Source organism: Marmota marmota, unplaced genomic scaffold, assembly GCF_001458135.2.
Source record: "Marmota marmota marmota unplaced genomic scaffold, marMar, whole genome shotgun sequence".
Classification (NCBI taxonomy): Eukaryota; Metazoa; Chordata; class Mammalia; order Rodentia; family Sciuridae; genus Marmota; species Marmota marmota.
Window position 1 is genome coordinate 10,599,159 of NW_026000016.1, and position 16,250 is coordinate 10,615,408.

Consider the following 16,250-nt stretch of genomic DNA (forward strand, 5'->3'; position numbering starts at 1 on the left):
GGTGAAGGATGGGAAAGGCAGCGGAGCACAACAAACACTAGGATGGCAATTTGTAAATCAATGGATGTGAAACTGATGTGAATTGCTGCTATCTGTGTATGGGGTGAGGGTGGGAAGTTCATAACCCACTTGAATCAAAGTGTGGAATATGATATAGCAATGAAATTTGTAATGAATTTTTGAAACAAACCCACAATAAAAAAATTAGAAAAAAAAAAAAAAAAAAATATCCTTAGTTGCCTTTTGTTTCTCCAGAATATAAAATACTTGAAAAATCAATGGCTTTTTCTAATTAACTTCTAAAGCAATACTATACATACAACTACTTATTCTATAAATTCAGTGAACATATATTTGCCCTCTCCCAGTAAGCCATTACATTTTAATAGCTAAAATTATAAGCCTATAAGAGTAAAAGAGTATAAAAGAAACTAATATACATAGACTCAATTATGTATAGGAATTTTTGATGTTGAATAAAATGAACTATATATAGTAGAGAAAAATCCCTCTTCTACAGATGACTCCAGAAGACATTTTAAAAAATAGACTACATCCTTAGTCTTAAAACCAAATTGAATTCAACATGGATCAAAAACTAAAATGTAAAGGTGCACCAGTAAAGTAGCAGAAGATATGAAATATTACAACAGCAAAGGATTCTCTAAGTATGACACTAAATTCCAAATTATACAAAAGAAGTAATACGATTACATAAAAAACTGATAACATTAAAGTAAAGCATACATTCAATACTAGATAAAATACAAAACAAAGCAGTAATACACGTCACACAAAGCAGGTTAACAGTGGCATTGTAGATGTTGTAATTCATGAAGAGTTCATACAAATGGAGGAGGGGAAGATGCCATTGTTAATGGGCAAAAAAAGATAAGCAATGAAATTTTTCATTTAACAATCTGTCAAAAGCTGACTTCCAGCACTGGTAGGTATAGGGAAATGAATATAATATTGGTGGCAGTGTAAACTCAGACATACTTTTTATAGAAATTGTCAGTATCTATTGAAATGCTGAATGTATATAGGAAATTATTTTAAATAAACAGTTTCATAAATGAGTCAATTCACAAAGATGTCCATTCTCTAAAGCATTGTTCATGTGGTAAATTCTTTTGGTAACTCTAACTACCTTAATAAGCTTCCCCTCTTCTAGAACACACTCCCCTAAAGGGATTAAGTCCACAACAACATTTATCACGGAAATCTACCCAATTCTTCTCAGCTGAGTAGACAAATCATGGAGAGCTAATCTATCTAAGCACTTTAGGAGCATACCATGCATTCACCCAGAGATCTATACTAGAAATTAAAACTAAGACTGAGAGATAACCATGTAGTTGAAATATGTAACTCTGAAGCTTTGGGGCACATATTCTATACCACAAGCATGAAAAAGTAAAGAAAATCAACAGAAGTGAGAGGGTAGAGTGAAGGGGGTTAAAGAAAGAGATAAATGAAGCAAATATATGAAGAGAAACAGATACTTCATGGGTTCTTTTTAGTTTATACTTCCTTATTCCAGAACATTCCTAAGACTCATCCACAATATTCACTCTGGGTTTTAGTTAAACTAGCTTGAGCTTCTTTCTGTTGTGTCCAACCAAGGAACATTAACTAAAATAACTGGCAATAAAGGTTAGAAGATATGATAGCACCCTAATTGTCTAACAGAGGACTGGTTAAGTTAATTAAGATACAATCATTTAAAAGAATACTATGCAGTCACTGACATGGATGCAGCAGTAGACTGAATTTCAAGACACTATTAACAGGAAAAAAATCAAGTTACAATCTATAGATTAAATTATACTCTACAAATTGTAAGAGTTAGTATTGTTTTTTAAAAAAGCACTTATATATACAAAAGAAAAAAATCCTGTAATAAAACACATTGTACATATTCACAGTAGTTATTCCTGGAGATGACTAGATCAGCAGAGATAGTCACAGTGTATGTTTTTGTTATCTACTACTCTATAATCAGAAAAAATAGATTAAATAAACATACAAATATTACATGTAGACAAACAACACCTATAAACATGTTATATTTCTCTATTAAGTTTTGCCCTCTAGACAGATTCCTATTTACTAGAATGCTTTTTTATTAAAGGGAATAAAAACACATTTTCCTTAAAAAACATTAAAGTTTCAAAACTCTGGCTTAATCATTTTGGTTTAACATCTTTAATATTTTTCCCTAGTCCACTCTATTTTAAAATACAAACACATACAAATTTAAATAAAAAATAGGACAAACAAAAACAACCAGCAAATTAAGTATGGGGTGCCTTTACAGGAAAACAAAGAAAGAGAAACATTTTCCATGAATATTAAATAGGACCAAAAGAAAAAACCCAATCTGGGTCAAATCATCTCAGGATGGTAAAAGAATATTAATTGGAAGTGGACTATCATACTTGATGATAGAGGAGTAATGTAGGCCTCAAAAGCTCAAGCATAGGAAGGGTTAGACTTATTCCCAAGAAAAGTGATAATTAGATTTTTACAAAATTAATACTATAAATGAAAGAATAAAATCTTTGAGGTAACAGAAGCGAAAATACTACTACAAAAACCAGATTTGAGTAACGGAAATACAGACAGAAAATTCGAGAATTGTGAACTTAATTATGAATTATGCCTAGAAGTGACAGATGAAGCCTTTGCTAACATTTTTTTTGGCCAAAGCAAAACACAGGAATGTGATATCCTACCACATTGACTGTTAACCTCTTGCTGTCACTTTGGTTAACAGTCAATGTGGTTAAGTCACTGAGATTTGGGGGTTATTTATTACTAAAGCATAAATCAGCCTGATCTGACAGACATAAAAAACAAGAGAATAAGAACCACATGGGGTAATTAAATAAATTGACGGTGCACAGAAATAAAACAATGCAATTGTAGAAGATTTAGATGATGAAAAAAAAAAAAACAAACTATAAAGAGCAAAAGTAGAATACTCTCAAAAACTATTCTTCAATTAAGAAGTTTTTCCACTTTTTACTTATTTGAGAGAGAAAAATTCTTTAGAAACAGTTAACTCGCATGGATGGTGGAAGGAGACCCTCATCATTATACAAAACACATGTAATGAAGATGTGAGAAAAAAAAAAGGGAGAGAGAATAGCGTTACCTTAGATTAGGTAGAGAGAAGTGATGGGAGGGGAGAGGAGAGGATGGGGAGATAGGAAGGATAGTAGAATGAAACAGACATTATTATTACTGTGTGTATATATGTGACTGCATGACCAATATGAATCTGCAACCTGTACACTCAGAAAAATGAGAAATTATATCCCATCTGATTCAAATGTATGATATGTCAAGGTCATTGTACTGTCATGTGTAACTAATTAAAACAAATAAAAAAATGCAAAAAAAAAAAAAGGAACAGTTAACTCAACAGACAATTCCTACTAATATTTGCTATTCTTCTAACACTACCTAAATGCAGATAATCTAATAAAGAGGCACATTGCACATACCACTCATCTATACAACAGAAAATAGGACTCAGCCATTAATTTTTACTTCTATTACATAAATCCTTTAGGAGCCAGAGACCTACTAGAAAAAGCAAGGCTGAAGGTAAAATGAAAGCCAGATTTTAGCTTAGGATTTTTATGCTAAAATGATTGTTAAATGACATTTCACATGTACGCATCTCTCATGCATTGAGATAATGGATAAATCTAAAATCTACTTAGTAAATAACCTTCATTTATTTATCAGCAAATAATCAGTTTGGTAACTGTTGCACACAGGGTAGCATACACAGTGCTGTAGACATACCAAAAAGTCTAACACACTCTACCTGACTCCTCGCAATTTAGGCAGAAGAATAAAACAAGTACATAAGGAGTTAAACAACAAAGTGGAGTGCCAAAAAAGATAACAAAGTAACAGGAAGCAACAGAAGAGTTCACTAATGTACAAAATAAGGCTTTAAGAACCGGATGAATTTAAGAGTCATTAATTTCTACACTATATTTCATTGCTAATGTTTCCATAGCAAAACTATTATGATCTTTAATTAGCATATATCTTAAAAAAACTCTTAAGCACATATTTTCAAAAAATCTTAAGTATCCTACTATTTATAAGAAGCACCCCAAACTTAACAATAAAGGCTGAAACTAAAGAACAAAGCCTTTGAATAAAATAAAAATCAAAACAAGAAAAACTTAGCCAAAAAGGAGATTTAGAAATATTTCAATAGGAAGATCACAGATAAAAACATTAGTTAAGATGCATACAATGTAACATAAGCAACCTTACCTAAAGGAAAAACGATGCACCATTGAAAAGAATGCTTTTTTTTAAAAAAACAAATTATGCATAGAGTAGTGACAATAAGTGATTCCCTATATAAAATGAATACAAAGACTTTACAATTCCTAAGAATCAATAGCAAATAAATCAAATTCTTTAATCACAATGTTACTGTTTAAAAATAAAGTTAAAATTTTATTAAGTCCAAAGATTTCACTTTTCCAATTTCCTAACTTTAAATGATTATAGTAATGAAAAACAAAAATACAATTACCTTATGAGTGCTGAGTTTTCCAATTTCATCTAAATCCAAAAACATGTCTAAATCACATCCCAATTTCCCAAAAGTGTTCACTGAAGAGCCAAATGGTCTGACTGCACAGTCTGGAAAATATGCAGCTGCTATGTCCTCAATAAGAGAACAGGTGAGGTACCGGAGCCTGGTGTTTTCCTCTGTTAGCTGGAATTCCTTCAGGAGAGTGTTTAACTGATCATCTATCTAGCTGGCCAAAACAAAACCCACAAAATATAGAAAATGTACAGGTCATATAAATAATTGTCATTTTACTTCTAAAGACGGCTTTAGAGACGTACCTTAAAAATACACTTTTTTTCTTTCAGTCTTAAAAGTAGGTTTTTAAAAAAAAACAATTTTTTAAAAAAGCACTGAAAACACTAGCAAAATAAAAGCTGACTAAAATTAAAACTACTTTTTGCAAGAAATGAGTAGAAAGCTGTTTTAGGAAAACAAAAAGTAAGCAAAGTGCTCCAGAGGAGGTCAAAACAATCACAAAACTAGGAAACCAATGTTAAAGAGCAAGAAACATCAGAAGCAACCAACAACTCAAGTCATAAAAACCCAAGGCTTACATATCTATAATCAACCTGTACATTCACCAGAAGATTGGTGTTAAAATAATCAGACTTTGAAATTGTATGCTACGTTTTAGTATTTAAAGTAAAAAAGAAAAAAAAATCATAACTTCAAATTCCCTTACTTAAAAACAATATTTGAAAATAAGTGAACTAAACATTCAACTCAAAAAAAGTGAAAATAAATGTATATATTAGAAGTACAGAATTCAAAAGTTAGAAAATTAAACCAAAAAATGGCAATATTTTAATAAAACCATGAATTGATTCTTTCTAAGGGCTACAAAACTAGCTAAACGTTCAAGAGTCTAGAAAAATCAAGATAAAACAATATTAGGACAAAGAAAAGAGACAAAACTAGAAATAAGCACTTTAAAAATTTACATAATACCAAGTACAATTTACATTCATTATTAAAACTACTTTTTGCAAGCCCCATGTTGTTTAGTTTTACAAGCACAGAGGACAAAGACAAGAACTACGATAGTCAAGAAATAAATATTAATCATCCACTGGCCACAACGTTCATTATGTTGAAAACAGAAAGAAAATTTGAATCATCCAAAAAGGCCCAAAATTTTGGAAGACTGATTACCTCTGAGAAGTACAAGAGGGCATGGGGTGTGGAATGGAGGATTACTTTCACTCTTTACTCAACATATTCTGTAGTTTGAATTTTTTATATAATCCAATTTATTAACAGTAAAGCTGTAAAAAATTGGCAAAAAAATAATACTAATGCATTTTTTAAAAATATACTTTAAGTTTAGGTTTATTCTGTGAAAAAGACATAAGGAGAAAAATTGTATGATCTCAAGATCATATACCAATTATCAAGACAAATAATCTGAAGTGTGAAAAACCTGACATTTACTTGATGTGTTGAGCCTTGATGAAATTCCTAGAAAGCTAGAAATGGAAGAAAACTCTTCTTCATGTTGTGCATATGCATCCATCCCACCATCCATCTCCACAACCCTTTCCATCTTGTAAAACTAAAGCTCTATACCCATTAAACAATACTACAGTGTGCATATTTTGTAAGAATTTCTATAATAATGTCATAAATACTTTTAAAGTATACCTATAAACTTACACTTTCTGCATAACAAAGTAATTCAAAAAGCTTCTTGCTTGAAGGAGGCAACTGATTACTTGACTGTATACATGGCCGTTCAGAAGTCTGGTTTGATGGATTCTTTAGCTTTAAATTGAAGAAACGTGACCTGAATGGAATTGCAGCCTCTGTGACCATGCTTGGAGTATGAGTTCCATTCTGCAGTGAACATATACTTTCCTTTTGGCAAAATTCTACAACAGCGTAGAGACCCTATACCAAAAATACAAAAAAGGAGAAAAACAAAATGCACTTCAGAATGAAATGTTTAATATAATAATTATCATATGCTATAAAAACTACTTTTTAAAAATCTACAAATGATATGATTCTAACATGAGCATTTGTTTTGGTCATTATAAATAGATTAAGAAAACAAAGATTTCAGTTAAGAGAAACTTTAAAGAATGCTGAAATTGAAAATTAAAAGGTAAAACAAAGATTCCCTCCCATTGCACTTTATCTAGCATATTAGATTATCAAAAGTATTCAAATAAGCGGATCATTCAAATGTTATTTATAATTCTAAAATACTGCTGTTATGAATTTTTATTCTCATGTCAAAAGAAAAACCTAATTAAAAAATTTAGATGAGGCAAGATGTAGGACATAAAAAGAAAATCTAACTTTACCATATTACAAAAAGTCAACAAGAAAAAACATCTACCTTTCAAAAGCATGAACATTAAATTAGATTGTATTTCAAATACGTACAAAGCTCTCATAGAAGAAATGATTATTAATAGGTCCATGTTGGGATAAATACTTGAGAAACTTTTTTTCACTGATTTTATTTGGGCAATGAATTAAAACAGTTCGCTGTGCCTGTTCTCGTCTTTCTTTTTGCACCTCAGTGAATCTCTTTTTGGGACTTCTGTCTTCAGAGCCTATGAATGAAACAAAAACATTTCCATGACATACATATATACTTACATGTAAAATTTATAACATACTTTGAAAGACTAGGCATAGAACCATGATATGACCCAGCTATACCACTCCTCAGTATTTATCCTGAAGAATTAAAGTCATCTTAATACAATGATAGGTGCATTCCCACAAGAAATTATCATAGCCTAATGTATTGAGACAATGAGTTTACAAGTTCAATACAGTGAATTAAGTTTTTAAGGATTTTTTTTCTTTGTCAAGGGTCTTGATCAGTCTCTAACAATTAAGTTATTATCTATCATATGACCTATATTATAGAGAAATTAAAGAATTTAAAACCTAGTTGCTACCCAAGAAAAGCTCATAATAATTTCACTAAGGATTTGGGGCATTTTCTCTCCCCACCCCCCATTTAAGTACCTTTCTACAGACAAGGAGTTTTACAAACAGAGGATGAAGACAAGAACTGTGATAGTCAAGAAATAAATATTAATCATCTACTGGCCACAAAAGGAAGATCAACAAATGAACTACATATATAAAGAAAAAAGAAATCACTTAAGTTCTAAGAAAACATTAAAGCCAAACACTAATTTTCTTTTTTAACAACTCATTTTGCCTCCAAGATATTTAACTTCCAGTTAAGTAGCTTAAAGTGCTTCTTTTAGCTATATGGAAATCAGGAGTTTTTAGCCTCATTTTCTTTCAAACAGCCACAAAACTGATGGATCAAGGAAATATTCCACCTACACTATCACTGAATTTCAGCAACTCCAAGACATCTTCATGGACAAGACAGATAAATATGGGTTATTGACAGTAGAAGCTGGCTGAATCGTGAAGTATTAGCTAAAGGGCAAATCTCTAATGGCAAATCAGAAAATTCTTGTCCCTGACCTGCTCATCATTTTTAACATGCGATCAAACCAAAGTGTTTGATATTCGTAGTGTACTAGATGCTGAAAATACATCCTTTTGAATATAAGCCTTTCTCTCCATTCCCAGTATCAATTCTTTAATGCTAAACTCTTATTTCAGTCCTGTATTGTCACAATAGCTTGACTCCGAATTTGTTCTCAGTCATTCCAGCTTTGTCCTTCTCAAGTGATTCTCCATGCTGCTGCCAACATAATCTTTATAAAATTGTTTTTTAAAAAGCCTTAATTCTGGGCTGGGGTTATGGCTCAGCGTTAGAGCACTTGTCGAGCACGTGTGAGGCACTGGTTTCAATCCTCAGCATGGCATTTAATAAATGAATAAAATAAAGGTCCATCAACATCTAAAAATATATTTTTATAAAAGCCTAATTCTTTAATTTGCCTGTTTAAAATCCTTAAACAGTTTCTTCATTACCTTTAAGATCAAGTCCAAATTCCACAGCACAGTTATAAAGTTCCTCACACTTTGTCCCATCTTCCCTCTTCAATGTCAGTTTCTACTATTCTTCCCTTTGCACTTTTCATACACAGCAGTGTAAACACATGATACTGTCACATACTATGGACTATCTTTTGTCTTCTCCCTCTATTGAAATGCCCATCTTCTCATTTTATATCTGGTAAATTCCCATTCATCCTCCAAATTTTGCTCAGGTCTGTAAAGATTTCTGACTATCCATGGTAGAATCTCTTACATCTCTGTATTACCTTACCTCAGCTTCTATGAAGGAATGTAATTGTAGCGTTGTTTAATACTACAATTTAAATATATATTTAACACTAGAGGTCTCAGGAGTTAAATAAATAAACATTTACTTAACAATATAGAAGAACATCTTTTTCCATGTTTAGGACACAGACATCTCTATTCTTGTTTAATCTGATCTCAGTCTACTGATTGTCCTCCTTCCTACCAGTCCCTGCTGATTGTCCTCCTTCCTACCGGTCCCTATTTCCTTCTCTTCTTATGCTACAGGCTCTGCTTAGTCCATCTTGATACTTTTTCAGTTGTAATTACCACTTGTATACATTCTTGCCTCTGATTTCACTGAGTCTACACAGATGCTCACCTGCTTACTATAAAAGTAAAGTCAAATAGTACAAAAGTTTATAATGTAAAAGTATAAATGCTCCTCAGAACCTCTTACCCTAATGATAACTAACCAGACATTTTCAAAGCATATTAAAACAAAATAAAGACACTATATAAATTAACTAGCAGTAGTTCTTTAAGACATTTAATCCAAGGGATAATAGCATTCCTTTGCTATTTTCTGGTCAGGACACATATGGGAAATATATTCCATTCTAAATATAATGGATATGAATATTAATAAGCCAGGGAGCACTCAGAAAGAAGTAGCAGAAAGACTAGAAACTATAATAGAGAATTACTATACATAAAGGGACGATTTATAGCCTGGGAAAGAAGAAAAAAACAAAAACACACACACACACACACAAAAAAAAAAACCAAAACATTATAATGAGAACCTAAAAGCTAAACGTTGCCTTCAAATACACTATGACATCTTCTCTTTGAGCAGCACTTGACAGTTTTCCAGTCAGTCACATATATGTTCTCTTCTGAAACTCCTAAGAACCTTTAGATAGGCACAGCAGGTATCATTACAGATTTAACAACAACAAAAAAGTTTCATAAAAACAAACATCTAATATACTGCACAGCCTCCTATAGAATTTAGCTGTTGTTTGGCTGCTTGGTATGCATCCCCACCTGTTCTGATATCAGCACACCCCTGTTTAAAACACACACACACACACACACACACACACTGTGTAGTTGTAGAAGTGTCAATACAATTATCCTACCCATCACACTTACTCCCACCCCATGAGCCAGGCCAAGATTACCAGACAATTTTTGGAAACTTCCTTTTGGTCCAAAGGGTGGGCAAATCATCAATGGAAAGCTCTTTCATGGAATTTGTCAAATTCAGGTAAAAGTTTACTCTTTCTTTTGGAAAAGCTGCAAGCATGTGAACAGAGTTGCCCATTATCATCCCCACCATAAAAACGTCATGTAGAAGAATCTGAAATTACAAGGCCACCAAATAATACCTGATGAGGCTCACACGGACTACTACATTAATCAAACAGACCTTAAAGCAATAAAAACGTGTTTCTGGAGCTGGATTACCTGGGTTGGTATATCTTCTCTATTCTACTTAACCCATTAAGTCCCAAGCTTTCAATTCTGTGAATGTCGATGAAGTTGACACGGGTGCATTAAAATAGGCTGGAAATCATAATCTACAGCTTAGGCATCCCTTACATATAAACATATATATGTATACATATATACATATATGCATTTCAAACACATTCACCTATTTTTCAAAATAATAGAACTCTAAAAAGTACAACCTTTATTTCAAAAGCTACCATCGTGGTATATTTGCTCTCAATTTAAAGTTTTACAGGTGTCCCACATCAAGGAACATGGGAATTAATGAGTTAATTTGAGTTAAGTTTTGCCACCTGCATTCAAAAGAGTCCTGAATAACACTCTTATTCTCTTGCCACTAAGTGAAGAGGAAAACCCTGAAATCAAAAGTGGGTTTTACTTTAATCTGTGCCATATGTAAATAGGGAAGGACTGAATAAGCCAGCTGAACTAGTCTGTCTTCTCAACTATAAAATGTAGTAAATAATAATTCCTTTCATACCTAGTCCACAGGTATGGAAGATCTCAAAGAGCACATGAAAATACTTTCAAACTTAAAGCACTACACAAATATTAACTTACAGTAGCATTTTTGGCAAAATCCTTACTCAAATTTGCAGGACTAATGAAAAATTTTCTATGGAACAGCTTCTACTAAATAGAATCCAATCAATATTTCAATGAGATGTAATGAGTATTTGCACTCTGTCCATGAGTCTTATGAAGACAATAACTTATAAAAGAACAATATTCTACTTGTTTAATATGCTTTTGAACTGCCGCTAGAAATAACTTCATCTCTTAAAACGTTAGCTCCAAGAAATGGTAAAAATAAATACTTCTTTGGCAACTTTACTCAAGATCTAAGTTGTATGTCATGCAAAAGCTATTTAGTTCTTTAAGCCTCTTCCTATTATCTGTAAAATGAAGACAAGCATATATCTGTAGCAAGATTGTTTTAAGAATTATAAATAGCATACACAAGCTCTTGAGCCACAAGAGGGGTTGAGTAAGAATGGGCTTTTCAATACACAAAGAAGCATATACAAATTTAGAACACTCGTGCCACCCACAACAGTGAATGAAAATGTGTTACAAAACAGAGTTTGCTCAAAACAGCCCAAAACTAAACAGCCGAAAATTTTATCAGTAGAGCCCTATTTCTGGGAGCCAGAAGTCCTGGTAATTCACTAGGCTTCACTACATTCGGCCTTCGGCCACATCTTAGGGATTTTGATTGACAGGAGGCATATTATTATGGGCTGGCTAACTGTAGTCCTGCTGAGCTTCACTGAGGCTTAGGCAATCTCATTACTGTACACAGGAGCGGACCCTCAAAACGGCACACAAGCAACTTCAGCAAAGGAGGCGGCCTTAGGTCTCCCTCGTGAAATGAAAGGCGGGCGGGACACAGCCTTAGCTGTGCCAAAGAATCCACGGCCATTTCCACACGCCAACGGGTTCTCCGCGATGCCCAGTCTCTTCCCTTTCTTGGCTCGCGGTGGGACGGAGGTATGGCGAACCGACGACCCAGAGCCATTACCTGTCGCCGCGCTCCCAGAGGGCTGCTCTTCTCTCCTGAAGTCTGCGGCTACAGTTCCTGGACAACTGAGAGGCCTAAAAACAGGACGCTGGAATCGAGCGTTTCTTTGGGCACACAGGGACAGGCAGGTCAAGCGCCCCACGCCGCGAACCGCCATAGTTAAAGGAGCGGAAGGGCCAAGCTCAAAGGTCAATGGTTTTTTTTTTTTTTTTTTGCGCATGCGTTCTGAGACAAAAACAACGGGAAGCCTCAAGGGCCAAACTAGAAGGAAAACGTTGGCTTATAAAACAAGAAACTGAAGCCAGAAAATCGCCTGAAGTTTCGAGCACATTTATGTTATCCAAATTTAAGCGTTTGTATGTCTCACTGTATTCTTGTGAGGTAAGTAGTATTATTTCCACTTTAAAAAGTGTAACTTAACTTTTACAGCTCATTCTCATTTTACAGAAAAGGAAAATTAATGAGATTCAGAAGTCAGACCAAGGTCCTATTCCCAATATTATTGTTTTGTCCCCTACAAAAGATGAGTTTTGTTTATTTTCAAAAGCGTTACAATTCTTATCGGTTTGTATGTGACTATAAAATGATTTATATGACTGGCTCCGTTTTGAGTTCATTCTTTGTTCCCCTTCCCCTGAATAATTTCTCCTTTTGTTTCTAAGTGCAAATTTCTAATTGGACTACATTTCTTTACCACCCCCTCTCATAAAAGAGGAAAGTTTCAAAAAGCTGATTCCTATACACGCCACGAGTGGGGAGAAAAGCAGACAAGACTGAAAATTTCAAAATGAACACGGCACCTAATTTCTAAGATGTCTTTTTTTTAAAAATTATTATTAGTTGTTCAAAACATTACAAAGCTCTTGACATATCATGTCTTGAACGCAGTGTAGTTAAAACTCCTCCTAAGAAAGAACTTCAGAGACTTTGATCCCTGTCATTTATAATGATGGAGTAATGGGAGGTAAGGTATTTGTGCAATGATTTCAATAATAACTTAGGGTATAGTAAATGGCACAACATTTTTTTAACTAGACACTTTTCTTATACGTGTTGTCTCTCTTAATCTTTATAACAATGATGTGAGACAGAAAACATTATTATCTCCATTTATTTACAGGGAAACTAGGCGTAAGAAAGTTAAGTGATACTCATAAAGTTACCTAGCTAGTCAGGAGCAGATATTGGAGTTAAAACACAGGTGGATAGTGTTTATTTTTTCCTTTTTTTAATAACAGCTTTATTGATATTTAATTTGTATATTAAGATGTACCCGTTTGTGGGTTTTTTTAGTATTACACCCGATGACTTTTTTACTGTATTCACAGTTTTACAATAATCACTAATCATTGTTAGAACATTTTCATTACCTCAAAAAGAAGTTTCCTGTAGCTGTCACCTCAGTCACCCCATTCCTCACAACCCTAAGCACCTACTTATATATTGTCTTTCTCGATGGAATTGCCTGTTTTGGATGTGACATGTAAATGCAATATGAGATTTTTGAGACTAATTTCTTTCACTTAGAATGATGTTGTCAAGGTTCATCCATGTTGTAACATCTATCAGCTCTGCACTTCATTCCTTTCTTTGGCCAAATAATATTTCATAGTATTAATATGCCATGTATTGTTATTGATTCACCACGTAATGAATATTGGGGTTGTTTCCACCTTTTGGTTACTATAAATAATGCAGTCATGAACAATTTTTTTTTGTGTGTGAATGTACATTTTCACTTTTCTTGGGTATATACCTAAGAGTAGAGGGCTGGACCAAAGGGTAACAATGTTTAACTTTTTAAGGAAATCTCAGGCAAAATCCCAAATGGGCTATACCATTTTCATTCCCACCATCATGTTTGATGGCTCCAATTTCTGCACATCTTTGCCAATACTTATTTTCTGCTTTGTTTTTAATTTTAGCAATCCAAGTAAGTGAGAGTGTTGTATTATATTTTTTTATTTGCATTTCACTGTGAATGTTGAGCATTTTTAAAATTTAATCGTTGGACATTCGGGTTTCTCTTTTTCTTTTTTGAGAAAGGGCTATTCAGATCCTTTCCTCACTTTTTTTGTTGTTATTGAGTTTAAAGGGTTCTGTGTGTATTCTGAACACAGGTCTGAAAGCTTTAATTTCATTTTCTTGCCTAATTGCCCTGGCTAGAACCTCCAGTACAATGTTGAATAGAAGTAGAGAATGCACATCCTTGTATTGGTCTTGATCTTAGGGGGAAACTTTCAGTCTTTCACCATTAGGTATGATGTTAGCTGTGGATGTTTTGTAGATTCCCTTTACCAGGTTGAAGTTCACTTCTCTGTTTACTTAAGAGTTTTTATCATGAAAGAGTCTTGGATTTTGTCATATTTCCCCCTCATCTATTGAAGTGGAATAATTGTTATGTGATTAAAAGAAAATCATCATACATACTGAAGTTCTTACCCCAGGAAATTTCATCTGGTGGCCTAGCATTGTGGGACTTTCCCTGATTGCTTTTGTGATGAGAGTCCATATTTCTATGGAATATAATCAAATGAGTTGTAGACTAGAATATTAAAATTTGGGTTCAAGTGTTGACTTGTTGATTTCCTGGAGACTGTTACAGCAATTATTTTACTTAGAACCATTTTCATTTCACATACCAGGAATCCAACTCAAATACATTTTCATTTCACCATACAAGGAATCCAACTCAAATTCATATGAATTTCAAAGGTATTTTCATGCTTTTTATTCATCATTTCTACCTTTCGGAGTTTACCTTATATACTTGCAAAAGTGATCATGTTATTTGTAGAAGGTTGTTCACTGCAGCATTATTCATAATAGCAGGAAAATGGAAACACATGATTGATTATGTAAACTAGGATAAAGACATAATATGGAACTCCCTGTCACTATTCCAAAGGTTTATGTACACATAGAAGATATCGCTGACATGGGAAGACTTTTTAATTTTTACCCCAAATAATTTTGAATTATATATTTTTATAATAAACAACATTTACCAATATTAATTTTGTCATTAAAAACAAACATGCTGAAAATATATCTTAAGTGAAAAATGCTTTAAAAAATTTTAGATAATTAAAAATTCAAGAAGAATAATTGTATTTTATTTTTTAAAACTGTATTGTGGGGCCATGGGTATTTATTAGAATTATTCTGTCTGTACACATATTTATAAATATTGTTTTGTATATACTTCATTTAATAAAAAGTTATACTCATGATACCTGATTATTTCTATGTAATAATTACTCTTTTAAAAAGACTAGTGCAGGGCTGGGGTTGCGGCTCAGTAGGAGAGTGCTTGCCTCACACATTTGAGGCACTAGGTTTGATCCTCAGCACCACATAAAAATAAATTTAAAAAAATAAAGATATTGTGTCTATCTATAACTAAAAAAGAAAAAGACTAGTGCAAATAAATTTTTTTTCAGTGAGTTGGAGAACTGACTGAACTACGGTCAGTTCATTCAAGTTTTTCTCTATCAGAATCCATGTAGATTCTCTCAAACATGAGAAGAAAAAACTCTCAGTTTTTTACAGCCTAAATTTATTGGTGTACAAAGATAACTTGCTGATATGGATGGTATTGTGTCCCTCTCTAAAAAAAAGATACATTGAACTCCTAACCCCCAGTACTCAGAATGTGACCTTCTTTTGGAAATTGGGTTATTGCAAATGTAATTAAGATGAGGTCCTAATGGAGTAGAGTGGGCCTCTAATCCCATGTAACTGCTGTCTTTGTCAGAATATGAACTTGTGAGGACAGGAACACACTGGGAGAACATCTCAGATGGCAAGCCAGAGAATGGAGTTATGCAGCTGCACAGGACTTCTGAGACAAGACTGCAAGTCTCCCCACCTGTAAGATAATATATTTCTGTTATTTGAAAGCACCCAGTTTGTGGTACTCTGCCTAGGAAACTAAAACTTACAATTATTATAAATATTATCTTGACATCAAATCATAATTATCAGATTCAGTGTATTTCACACCACTAAGCCAACATACTTATCTTCTATTTAAAAGATTCTCTGAAATACAGCTGCATGAGTGGCAGCTCACTGTTTTGTATATATGTGTGTGCACGCACACACACATTGGAAATGAGAAGGTTACTGTCCACCCTGTCCCCAGTGGCTATAGCTGAGGAGGGAAATTAGAAGCTGAGGTACCTAGAGGGACTTTTAACTTATTGGCTTTTAAAAAATATTATTTTTTTATCATTAAAAAGAAAAAAGAGTTTGTCTATCCCTCTCATGCTCCCTTTCCCTATCCCACTCTGCATCAGATTCCTTATATCAAAGAAAACATTCAGCATTTGGATTTCTGGGATTGGCTAACTTCACTTAGCATTATCTTCTCTAACTCTAAGACAAACTCTAGATAGG

The 16,250-nt window shown here is 33.4% G+C and overlaps 1 protein-coding gene across 1 annotated transcript in view; it reads right to left on the reverse strand.

Annotated features, from left to right (window-relative positions):
- Positions 1–12,046, reverse strand: part of LOC107140247 (mitochondrial poly(A) polymerase) — a 31,399-nt gene extending 19,353 nt beyond the window's left edge. The window contains exons 1-4 of the mRNA XM_048809777.1: positions 11,850–12,046; positions 7,004–7,176; positions 6,269–6,502; positions 4,549–4,798 (exon numbers count right to left, since the gene is read on the reverse strand). Coding sequence (XP_048665734.1) covers positions 4,549–4,798; positions 6,269–6,502; positions 7,004–7,176; positions 11,850–12,006 — 814 coding nt within the window. The 5' untranslated portion in view covers positions 12,007–12,046. The remainder of the gene's footprint in view (positions 1–4,548; positions 4,799–6,268; positions 6,503–7,003; positions 7,177–11,849) is intronic.
- Positions 12,047–16,250: the final 4,204 nt, after the last annotated feature.